The following is an 11,849-nucleotide window of genomic DNA, read 5'->3' on the forward strand; positions in this document are numbered from 1 at the left end:
TGAAAAACAAAGAAGTATTATACAAAATGAGTGACCCTGGAAGACATTATGCTGAGTGAAATATCTCAGTCATGAAAAGACAAATACAGCATAATGCCACTGTTATAAAATAGGACTGACATCAGGATTGAGGGAGACTGAGAAAGAGGGGATAAATAATGTAAATTGCATTGAAACAGATTAGGGAGAGAACTGTTTAAAAGGGGTATATGGTTAAGTATTATTGTTATGACAGTAGTCCAGAACGAAGGCTGCACAGTGGAGTGGACTTGGGGCGAGGGATTGAGTAACAATGAAAGAATTTTTTTCTTTTACTTTTCAAAGGGAAGACCAAATTGGGGGGCAGGGGTGGGCAGGGAGAAAAGTGCAACAATGACTGAATGGAAATCCACAGTCTCTGTAAACTTTCATTAAAATAAATTTAAAGTAAAAAAGGAATGGTTGCATGCACAAATATCCCACAGTACTCTGGATCTGGTTGCTTATTTTCATTTATTTTCTCTTTCTTTACAGATGGTGAGAAAGCAGACATTTCTGTGAACATGTATGAAGATATCAACATTATCACTGGTGCGCTTAAACTGTACTTCAGGGATTTGCCAATTCCACTCATCACATATGATGCCTACCCCAAATTCATAGAATCTGCGAGTAAGTAGGAATGCATGTGTTCTACTTAACCCGACAGAGGCCTTTTTGGATAACCATTCTTCCCAGCCTTCCTGCCAGGTGTAGTAAATGCTGTATTTATGAACTGTTTCCTCTTTGCCTTTTTCCCTGGTTAATGGAATCACATGGTTGTGCAGGCCCCTTTCTCGAAGTAGGTCATTTGTGACTTCTGCCATTTATTTAGTGCATTGCAAAGAGGCTACTTTGCATTATGCTAAATAAGCTTCATTTTCCAAAACAAGGCTATTGTAGTGCTTCCTTTATACAAACTAATACTTAAAAAAATAATAAATAAAATTAACAAAAGCTTAGAAGAACAAAATCAGTTGGGAGATTTTTAGACTCCATAGACATAAAAATTGCTGTCGGGTTGCAGTGAGTTTTTCACTTCACACTCTCCATTTCCATACTTATCCTGGGACAGACCGTTCACATGCAATCCTCAAATTGGTATTGGTCCGTAGATCACATGGTCTATACTACTATTTTATCTCACAAAGTTGATGTTTCAGTTCTACTTGACATCAAAATGTGAAGAAACAAGGGTTTCCTTGACAAATTTTATTTGTGCTGCAAAGATTACACCTGGAATTCCTTTTTTCCCCCAGTACTATGTTGGCTGTACCCTCTCTTATTTTTTTTTATTTCCTCTACCTTTTTAATCTATAGTTTCATTCTTTTTTCCATCTTTTGTGATTTCTTCAGTAGTTCGTATTTCTCCGACTTGATTCTCTTTCTTCGGGTTTCGTGTCTCTGGGGTATTTACCTTATTTATTTGCCCTCGATGGTATTCTCTGGGAGGAAGTCTCTCACCTAGTTGCAGCCCCCTCTCCTAAAGTCTGGTGTCCTAGATGGTCTGCAGAGTGCTGCCCTTTGAAATCTTTGGAATTCATTTTTTTAAAGGCGGGAATTCTTAACAGCTGATTTTTAAGCATTGGAATTACTGGGGGGTGGGTTTAGAAAAGATGGGCTGTTTCTGTCATTTTACCTTTTTTTCCTTTTTAAAACTGGATGCTGCCTTGGTCTTTAAATAATAGCATCACTTCCTTAGCAACCAAAACTAAACATGTTGCTCTTGAGTTGACTCCAGCTCACAGCATCCTGCAGGACCCACTAGAACGGCCTCATAGGATTTCCAAGGCTGTGCTCTTTATCGGAAGCAGACTGCCACGTCATTCTCCCACAGAGCAGCAAGCGCTTAATCACTGTGCCACTAGGGTTCATCCCCTTAGTAACACTGATGTGATTTTTCACTTTGAAATTTTGTGAAAGACAGCTTTTTTATTCTGTTGGTTTCCCCTCAGAACTTTTCCTGAGATGTTTTGTGGTTTGTTCCTTGTAGCTCTGATTTCTTGACAGTCAGTCAAGTTCTCATGTAGAGAGAGAACGGCCATGACAGTTTACGGTGATTTTTTTTACAGTGTTTTCTACTAGAAAGTGTTAATTAGTCTAGGTTTCTGCTACAAGAATTTAACCCCACGTCTGGGAAGGGATTCAGTGCTTACCGTGAAAACCATCCAAAGGCCTTTACTGTTTCTTTATTATATAAGGCAAAGGCTTACTCCTAGATAACACTTATGTCATTAAAAGTTGCTCTATGAGCAGTTTGCCCCGAGCCTGAGGACAAAACTGGGGTGGCCTGGGTTGGTGCTTCTGTCTCGTATTGTTTGGGAATAAAACAGAAACTTGGACTCTGCTTTACCCAGCAGCACACAACACAGCACAGGACAGAACAAGGCTCCACTCCGTCTCTTCTATTAAAAGGAAAATCCAAATGCTTGTTGATGTACTCCAAGGCCTTCAGCGCCACACTCAGATTTCCTCACCACCTTTCCCCACCCTCACCCTGTTTTGCTGAGGAAATAGTTCCTTGCTTTATTATTTTTACTCAACTTCCAAACTATTTATCATTGTTCTGGGGATTGTGCCTGAAACAGCCTTCCTGTTTGAAATCAGCACACTCCCTTATCTCAACTCCAGGGAGCTCTTAAAACCTCTCATAAGTGAAAAGTCCCCAAATCAAGGTAGAAAGTCCTTCTTCATGTTTATCCTGGTTTGTTTCTGGAAAACAAGGGTTTTTATAAACCTTTTCTGACAGTATAGTCCATGTCATTCTTTAGAAGTGTAGATAAAGTCATTCTCTTAAAAGGCAGGATAAAGAAGATAAGAGAAGCTAACATTTATAGGATGTCTCATGTACCAGGAATCGTATTAGGCACTTTACATCCATCGTGTTATAGGGAGAAAAGAGATGTTGTGCATAGTACAAATGAGATATCAAAAGTCACATCACAAGTTAGGACATTCAAACCCATGTATGTCCAACTGCAAAGCCTATCGTCCTTCCATTGTGTATCACTGCCTTACTCAGCTGGAAACTAGGAACAAAAGACTTAGAGGAAGGAAACAGGGAAGAACCCTTTCCAAATAAAGAATGGGGCTATATGATGCCAACTGACACAGTTCTCTTAATACATCAAATTCTAAAAGAATTTGGCCCATAGACTCTGGGTTTTAGGTAATTGTGGTATTCATTAGCATACTTTGAGAGGAAAACAAATCTAGCATTCATTAATATCCTTTGGGGGGTAAATCTATGTCTGCCTTAAAGATTTCTCTTGCACAAGCTGTTCTGAGCTCTGCTGGTGTATCTTCCGCTAGAGAATCTGCAGCTTGACAGCTGAAAGGGAGTGGAAACAGGAAATGAAAAAGGAATGTGAAGAGTAGAGGAGGTCAGGTGGCCCATCTAAAGGATTGAAGACCATGATAGTCCCTGGAATCTCCAGGATGACCCAACCTCAAAATCCTGGTCTTTGCACCCCTTTTTCCTTGCTCCCTTTCTAGCAGTTAAGAAACTGCCAAGCTATAATAGAAAGGCTTAGAAGATAGGTGTTTCGCACCGGGTCTGCTCAATGACCAGCTCTTCTGGATGATTCCTGACTATGAGGAAAGCAAAGCTGCTAAAGGTCGGCTCCTCATGGTGCTGGAAAATGGAAATCCTCCTCAGTCAAGCAATCTGAGAGCTCACTTCCCAGAAGAGCTTGGGAAAGCTGCATGACTCAATTGGTGTGTAACCTTGAATGAGTCAGATAAACTCACAAATAAAACTTGGGCTTCTTTGTCCCCAGCAGTTTAAAATGTGCTGAATGGAGAGCCTGACTGTGAAACCTATTGAACTTTCCCCTCACCTCTCCCACTGACTCACCCCTTTTTACTTAATACATTTTATTATTCTTGTATCTGAGTTTCTCAAATACATACTTAAGAAGATTTTTGTCATTCTGTGTAGAGTGCTTGTTTCCTGCTCCCACCATGTCCACATTCTTCAGAGCCTCCTCACATGCCATCCCTTCTTCCTTCCAGGCTCTCTTAGTCATGGGTCATTGTTCTCTGCGTTCCCACTGCATTTGACCCAGATTTCTATGGACTTTTTCCTTCATATCAGACTACACTCTTGTCTTAACAGTCACCACTCGAAATTCTCACTCATGATGGCTTTTCCACAGTGCATGATAGTCCCTCACTTAAATGATTGATACTCAATAAATATTTGTTGATTGAATAAGCTTTTAATTTTTATATTGAGGGGAAACCATCTTAGAGTTTTAGAGACTCAGAAGAGTCATATAGCTATTTCATATTCTTTTTTGAATTCCCAATAACCACAAATTCTGTGCTTTACTAAGTTGCCAGTCCATTGGAAGACAGATGTAATAATCATAAATCCCTGCTGTACACAACAGAAGACTGCCAGCTTTTGACTCCTGCCCATTGGCAGTGGTGCTGAGGTTACCCTTTACCATGTGTACGCCTTTCCTACATTTGAACTTCTATGATGCTGTTGATCATTCATCTCTGGATTAATTACATGTTATGTCTCCCTTTTATACTATGCTTTTCTTAGAGTGAAAGATTTGTACTTGGAAAAACTGATATATCTGTAAGTGCAAGAAAAGAAATAACTGAATTCTAGAGAAGACTTGGTTTTTTAATCAGTCTATTCAGTGCATTTTTGTCACATATTTCCAATTTCTCTCTCCAGCTTCGACCTCTCCACACACCAGATTAACCCACAGTCAGCTTGTTTCTTTGGATGTCTGATAAACATCTCATCCAGAAATCCTGATTGCCTCTGTATCTTTCTCATCTAAGATAATAAGTTCCTATCCTAAATTTTGCCTCAGCCCAAAACTTGGGCCATTTTTCCCCCCTCTCTCACACATCCCTCTCATGAGTAAATCCTGTCTACTCCACCTTCAAAATATATCCAGAATCCAAAACTTCTTCTCATCACCCTTTCTAGTTCAAGTTATTGGCCTTCCTCGTATGTACTCAGTTTTTAACATGGCAGTCGTGACCCTGAATTGTTGAGAAGGTTCCCATTTATTTCACAGTAAACTTTAAGAATTTAGAGTAGCCTACATCCCCGAGGTGAGTGCCCTGTTAGTTTCTTGGCCTCATTTTCCCCTGCCCACTGCACTGTACTTCAGTCAGCCTTGGCGCCTTGCGTTTTCAGACACTGCCGCCGAACTCTCCCCTCAGGGTCTTTGCCCTCTGTTCCACCCGAGCCATCCTCTCCAAGGTCCCCATACAGCTCACTCCCTTGTTTCTGTCAAGTGTTTGCTCAAGACCATCTCACTGAGGTCTAGCCTGAGCACCCCATTAAATAGCAAACTCCCAGTACTTCTAAGTGTTTCTTATCCTACTGGTTCACTTGCCTCCTTGTAATATATTATAAAATTTGCTTACTTATCATATTCATTGTTTATTGTCTTTTGCCCTCCAGTTACAGGTAAGCTCCCCAAGAGCAGGGAATTGTGCTTACTTGTAAGCCCACCAGCACTATCTAATTTCATACTGCCTCAGGTTTTCCATACAAAGATTAATTGTGGAAGTTAAGGAAAAACTCAATTATTTTTTTATCAATTTCCAGAATAGTATAGCTTCAAATTAATTATTCTATGGTAAAAATGAAGTAGATAGTTAAGTGGGACTTTTTTTTCTCTTAATTCAAGCATTTGAGTAATTGAATTTTAATATCTCAGATTTATTACTATCCTATGAATTAGAACTCTTTAAAAAGCCCCAAGACTCAAAGACCATACATTATCAGGGGGAAAGCAAATAATGCATTGTTTTATTGCAAATAAATTAACTAGAAACTAAGGAAGCTTTGGACAAAGATTGTAACCTGTAAAATTTCTTTGAATGTAAAAAATATTAGCTCTTGTTCACAGTCTGATATTTGTCAAATCTGCCCATCTCAGTGTTTGACAATGCTTATCTTAGACTCGTTTTTTGCCTGATTCTAATACATTGCCATTGAATCTGTTTCTTTTATAAGTAGACATTATAAAAAATAGAAGATTTTGGTATAAAGTCCTTACGGTTCTTTTCCGGCCTGAAATCACCTTACCATCAGTTCAAAACTTGGTAGTGGCAAAGATTGTCCTCATCAGGGCTCAGCACTCAGGGGTCCTATTGCAGTTATCCTAAAATCCAACATTTAAAGATACCCCATCTTCCTGATTGCCCGGAGAGGCTCTTCCTGGAGAGGGACATCAGGCTTGGAAAGATGGAGTGGGTGAAAGAGAGGCAGACCCTCCAAACAGAGTGACACAGTAACCTCAGCAGTGGGCTCCAGTGTGTCAGAGATGATGAGGATGGCACAAGATAGGACCGGGTCAAGGTTCATTGGGTCCCTATGAGTCTCAGTCCCACCTGTCAACAACAACATCTTCCTGATGTTGAATAAAAGCAGGAATGTGCTAGATTACCCTTTGGGGAGCCCAGAATTCCAAAGATGACTGTTGTTTGTTTTTGGAAATGTTTGATGAATTGAATGTAATCTGACCCAAGTGAATATGACTGGATTTTTGGCCAATTTAACAGAGCTAAAATACCCGAGTGAAGAAGAGTCCCTTAAAGTTTGTACTTTTGGAAAAGTGACACTTATTTTGGGGATCCTTTATCATCATGCAAAACTTTTGAAATTGCCTTCAAAATCTGAAATGCATTCTTCTGAAGTAGTAGAACAGCAGTTTGAGAGAGAGGTTTGAGAGGGGTATGAGAGAAAATTTGATTTTGATGTAATACAAAAGAATTTAATGTTAAACTTAGTATATTAGAGAAGTGAATATTAAAAAGAAAAAATCTTGTACAGCAAATAATAAGACTTTGGTAAGCGTGGCATTGAGTAGTGTATAGGTATAGCTTTATACGCTGTTTTTAAGAAAGTATTTGCAAAGTATTATGAACAAAGCAATAGCATCATCATAAGCTTGTAATGTTCTAAAATACACACTCTTAATCTCTGTCTGCATATGAGATTGCATTTTCTATAGTTAAACCTTATATATCCAGTCCTCAGTGTAGCACAAATAATTTGCTCTCAACTGTTGACCTAAAGGTTGGTGGTTTGAACCTACCCAGCTTGCTGCACAAGATAGACTTCGTGATCTACTGCTGTTACCAAGACGACCCTGGGGAAAGTTCTACTCTCTTCCACGTGGTGTCACTATGAGTCCGTTGACTCAATAGAAATGAAGGCCAAAACTCCATACAGTCAGTAGTTCATTTCTCTAGTTAACCCGTGAGCTTTGGTGGCCTACTCCATAAGGAGTTGCGCTGCTAATCAAAGAAGGCCTCACTGCATGGCGGCTCAAATCCAGTAACAGTTGTACAGAAGAACAAGGGACACTGTCCTCTCATGTAATTGACTACATTGAAAGTCCAACAGAGGGTCACCTGTGAGTTGGTTCCCCGTGACATCCGTGAGTGAGTTAACTATAGCCATCGAGTGAGTTCTCACTCAGAGTAGCCCTTTTAGAACAAGAGCAGAGCTGCTGCTATGCTTCGAGGCTATGACCCTTACAGAAGCAGACTGCCATGGCTTTTCCCCAAGTAGCTGGTGGGTTCAGAGCTGACTTGTGGCTAGCTGTCAAGTGCTCCACCAGGACTCCTCATCCCCATTCCCGACTCCCCACCCCCTAAAAAAGTCCAAGTGAATGGTGTTCCCAAATTGAAATCAGAGCTTTGACTGTCGGGAGCTAGAACTCAAAATATTCTCAAAAGGCTGGGGCAAGGATCTGTGGGAAGGCCTTCCCAGTTTCCAGTCATCACAAGAAAGGAGTTCAGTTACCCATTTGTACAGGAATCTGTGGTTCGGTTTCTCCTCAGTGTTCACTCACTGTTTCAGAAATCATGGATCCCGATGAGCAGCTGGAAACCCTCCATGAAGCACTGAAGCTGCTGCCGCCTGCTCACTGCGAGACCCTCCGGTACCTCATGGCGCATCTGAAGAGGCAGGTTACGGGGTTCCAGGCTTTCCCTGTGTGACAGCCAGATTTTAAGAACAAAAGGAAACATAGTATACAAATAGTCTGTTACATGAATAAATCAGTGCATAGCTTTACTGTCTTCTGGAGTGAAGTTGCCCTAATGGAGAATGAGGGCATAAAATTTCTGCACAATAATACTGAATTCTACTTTGATTTTGGCATAAATATATTTACAGTTCCAGTATATGTTTGCAAATACACTCCAAAATAACAATACTCTGCTAAGGACATGCATTGATTTTTATGGAAGGAGGAGAAAGTTGTAAACGACACTAGCATATTTACTAAAACAAGAACAAAGCAGCTTGCAGGAAGGCGCCCTTTTCTTATTTATTCTTGCTCCGAATGAGGCACTTCGCTGTTCGTGATGGGATTATTGAGTTAGTGGTTTTAATACCATAAAAAGTGATGGAGAAGAGAAAGGAAGGAATGGAAAATAATGTTGCCATTAGTTCTGGTCTTATATTTTAAAGAAATATAACTTCATTCTCCTGCCTGTTCACTCTCAATATCTACAAATTGAAGTTGTTTCATAATTATGTGTACACATTTTCATTATTTCAAAATTATAAGACCAGTCACAAACAAAAAAATGAATGTATTTTGATGTCTATTTCGTACAATTTTTATTTTAAATAGGAGTTTGGATCTCAGTGCGGTAGAAACAGTTTCTCATCTCTTTGTAACTCCAGAGTTAAACAGCAATGGTTCTTCAGCCCTGTGAATATCTACACGCTCTCCCTCTTTAAAAGAACCCTCAGTTACAAACCTTTGTATAATGCGCTTACAGCTTCATTTGGCATTTCAATGTTGCTTCATGATTGGATGCAATTTTTTTTTTTATTGGATGCAATTAAATAGCCCATATGAAAACAAATGAGTAACTCTCGAATTACAGCCTTCTGTGCTGTTGCAGTAAAAAGAATATGAGCGCTCCAGCACCCTGGCACTGTTGCTCACCCTTGACCATTTGCTGTTATTACCCCCACCACTCTCCCCTAGGCACTCACTCAGTAAACTGTTAGACTCCAGGATGTTGGAGTGTGGGGCTGCGGACTAATCAAGATGCGCCGTCCTTTCTTCATTGTACGCCTGCCCCTGCAGCTTTGGGCCATGACAGAAAACCCACAAACAACTGAACCCACATAACCCAGCACTTTAGCTCCAGCTTGAAACGCACTGAATTAGCACACATTTAAATTCTTTGTTAACACAATACGGTGAAGTGTAGAGGAATAATTTACTGGAAGAGTTGCTACATTTTGAAGCGGGCACAAACCTATACGTGAGCGTTGTTTTTCCAGTGGTCCAACACAGTGAAAAGCCCCATACCTTGCATGAAGTCATTTCTTCCTTTTTCTGTGTTTTTCAGAGTGACCCTTCATGAAAAGGAGAATCTAATGAATGCAGAGAACCTGGGAATTGTTTTTGGCCCCACCCTTATGAGATCTCCTGAGCTAGACGCAATGGCTGCATTGAATGATATCCGATACCAGAGACTGGTGGTGGAGCTGCTTATCAAAAATGAAGACATTTTATTTTAGATTTTTAATTTGAGGGGGAAGAAAGAAATGCTTTACAGATGAAGGAATGTTTTATAGTAATTTAATTGGCTCTTCTAGCGGAATTCTTTCTTAGTTAGAGGTATGGCCATATAACCAGATTAAATGAAGGAACTTTTTGTTGTTTTTTTTTTGTAGTGCCGCTCAGCTGTCCTTGTAAAACAGTGAACACACACTCTCCAGTTCTAATAATCCTGGGTGTTTATCATGTTATGAGAACCTCAAGCTATTGCATGATTAGCCCCCTTTCTGGCAAGAGAACCCCATTAACAAAAACAGCAAACCTGCACAGCCTCTTCGCCCTGGGTAGTCTGTGGTTGTAATTCCGCATGTTTCACAAAGTAAACCTGTCGCAACTTTGCTTTTGGGTTCTATGTCATTAATCGCTGATGCTTCTTCAAACACGCACCCATGAGTGGATGAAACAGCACCTCTGGTCCTTGCATTGCCGTAGACACTATCATAAGCCTCCTTTTCGCAAATGGTTTCTTTGTGGTTTCTCAGTTCTACTATAACATAGTAATTTCTTTCCAGCAAAAGCAAAATGTGTTTTCTGATTTGTTACTTTAATAAGTTATCCATACCAATAAAAAATGTTCAACACCGAGCATTTGCTGTTCAGTTATTATTGGTCTTCAGTTGTGCTTTTATATTTTTATCTGGCATGCATGTATTAATTAAATTTGCCTTTTAGACCTCAAAAATATTGGTAGTTTAATTTTCCCAATTATGCAAAGTACTTGGGGAAATTAGTTTGGCCATTTACTTCGTAGTGAGTATCCCCTCTCACCTCTTTTGTTTATTGTTAAAATTTTTGTGGTAAGTTCCTAAAATAACTATTCTTAAACTGCTTAGAATTAGAATATCCATCCACTGGAGTTCTTTTTCTTCCTGCCCTGCATTGGCAGAAATTTAGAATATTCCCCATAACTTTTAAAGGGCGAGGAGGAAGCATTTCCTCTAGAGCCAGCAGGAAAAGCGGGGAGGAGGGGAAGGCTCATTTAAAAGGCTATTCATAAATACTTAGTTTGTAGAAAAGGTATATTTATCTGTATACAGAGTTGACAAAAGTTCAAGAGATGAGTCCCAGATGTACACCCTCTGTAGACAAGGCTGACTACAGCCCAGTGAATTCTAGATGTAAATTCTAGGCCTGGTGCTGCATGCAGCATCTGTGTGGCTTTGAACAAAGGACCTTTGAGAGTCTTCTTCCTTGTCCATCACATGAGCACCCTTCCGTAGCTCAGGTTCTGTCCTGCTGCACAAATACAAGAATACAAAATGCATTTCTGGTATTGCCATCTCAGTCGTTCATCCTTGTAAGACTATCTCAGAAAGGGAATTGACAGAAATAAGATACATAAATTTTTTTGGTCCATATTTTTGCCTGGTAGGAAGTTGATATGATGATATGCTTTAAATAATGTCCATATTCATAAAAACAAAGTTATTCATGAGATATTAAAATATAGCTATCTTCTCAACCACAGTCTCCTGGGGAAAACTTCACTGAGCTCGATAACTTGAGATGCATAGATCAGGAAGTACAGAGAATAAGCTTTACAAAATTGTGTTATGTAACCAGTTTTCTCTAAAATGGAGACAACTACAAAGCACTAAACAAAACAAACAAAAATATCCACAGTGCAGTAGATCAAATTAATCTGCCCCTGGGTTAGGTACATTCTGGCTAGGTTCGTGGCTAAAGTCTATTTTCTATAGGATTTTTTTAAAAGAAGTATAAAGCTTTAAGAAATATGCTTTACTCGAATGTAGTCACTTTTTTTTTACCTTTGGAGTAGGCACTTACTAGATGTGTTATCTGGAGCAGAAAGCAGCGTCTGTAGAAATATTCACATGTTCACACACATGCACCACCCACCTGGTCAGAGTGAATATTAAGCAGATGTCCATATGAAGTTTAGAGTGTGTCTTCAGACAAGTTTATTGTTTACCAGCTCTGTGAAGATGTGCACTTGGTATGTTTTTAATTAGATGCATGTGTGGTTTCATACCCTTGGGACATGCAGACAAAAATAACAGCTACGTCATCTGTGAACACTCTCAGACTATTGGGTGATACTTCCTTGAAATGAAGGGGAATATTCCCAGTTGCTCAGGGAGTCCCATTGTGAGAGAGTTCTTAAACTGTGACCTTTCCGAGGAGGCAGAAATTTCTAAGTATTTCCACCACAGTCATGATGGGAGGAGACAAACCCTGCCTTGCTCACCACAGCCTTGGCAGCACTGCACATGTTGTTGTTGTTAATGTGCCGTC

General features: G+C 39.8%; 1 protein-coding gene across 2 annotated transcripts in view; it reads left to right on the forward strand.

Moving 5' to 3' along the window:
• The window catches only part of CHN1 (chimerin 1), a 286,931-nt gene extending 276,581 nt beyond the window's left edge, over window positions 1-10,350 (forward strand). Inside the window, exons 11-13 of one of the 2 annotated variants that reach the window (XM_006878817.1) lie at window positions 514-651; window positions 7,868-7,973; window positions 9,382-10,350. In XM_006878817.1, coding sequence (XP_006878879.1) covers window positions 514-651; window positions 7,868-7,973; window positions 9,382-9,553 — 416 coding nt within the window. In that variant the 3' untranslated portion in view covers window positions 9,554-10,350. The remainder of the gene's footprint in view (window positions 1-513; window positions 652-7,867; window positions 7,974-9,381) is intronic. The other variant, XM_006878816.1, reaches the window with a different exon arrangement.
• The last annotated feature ends 1,499 nt before the right edge of the window (window positions 10,351-11,849 follow it).

This window comes from Elephantulus edwardii, unplaced genomic scaffold (assembly GCF_000299155.1).
Source record: "Elephantulus edwardii isolate Elephantulus edwardi_28Jun2011 unplaced genomic scaffold, EleEdw1.0 scaffold00001, whole genome shotgun sequence".
Taxonomy (NCBI): Eukaryota; Metazoa; Chordata; class Mammalia; order Macroscelidea; family Macroscelididae; genus Elephantulus; species Elephantulus edwardii.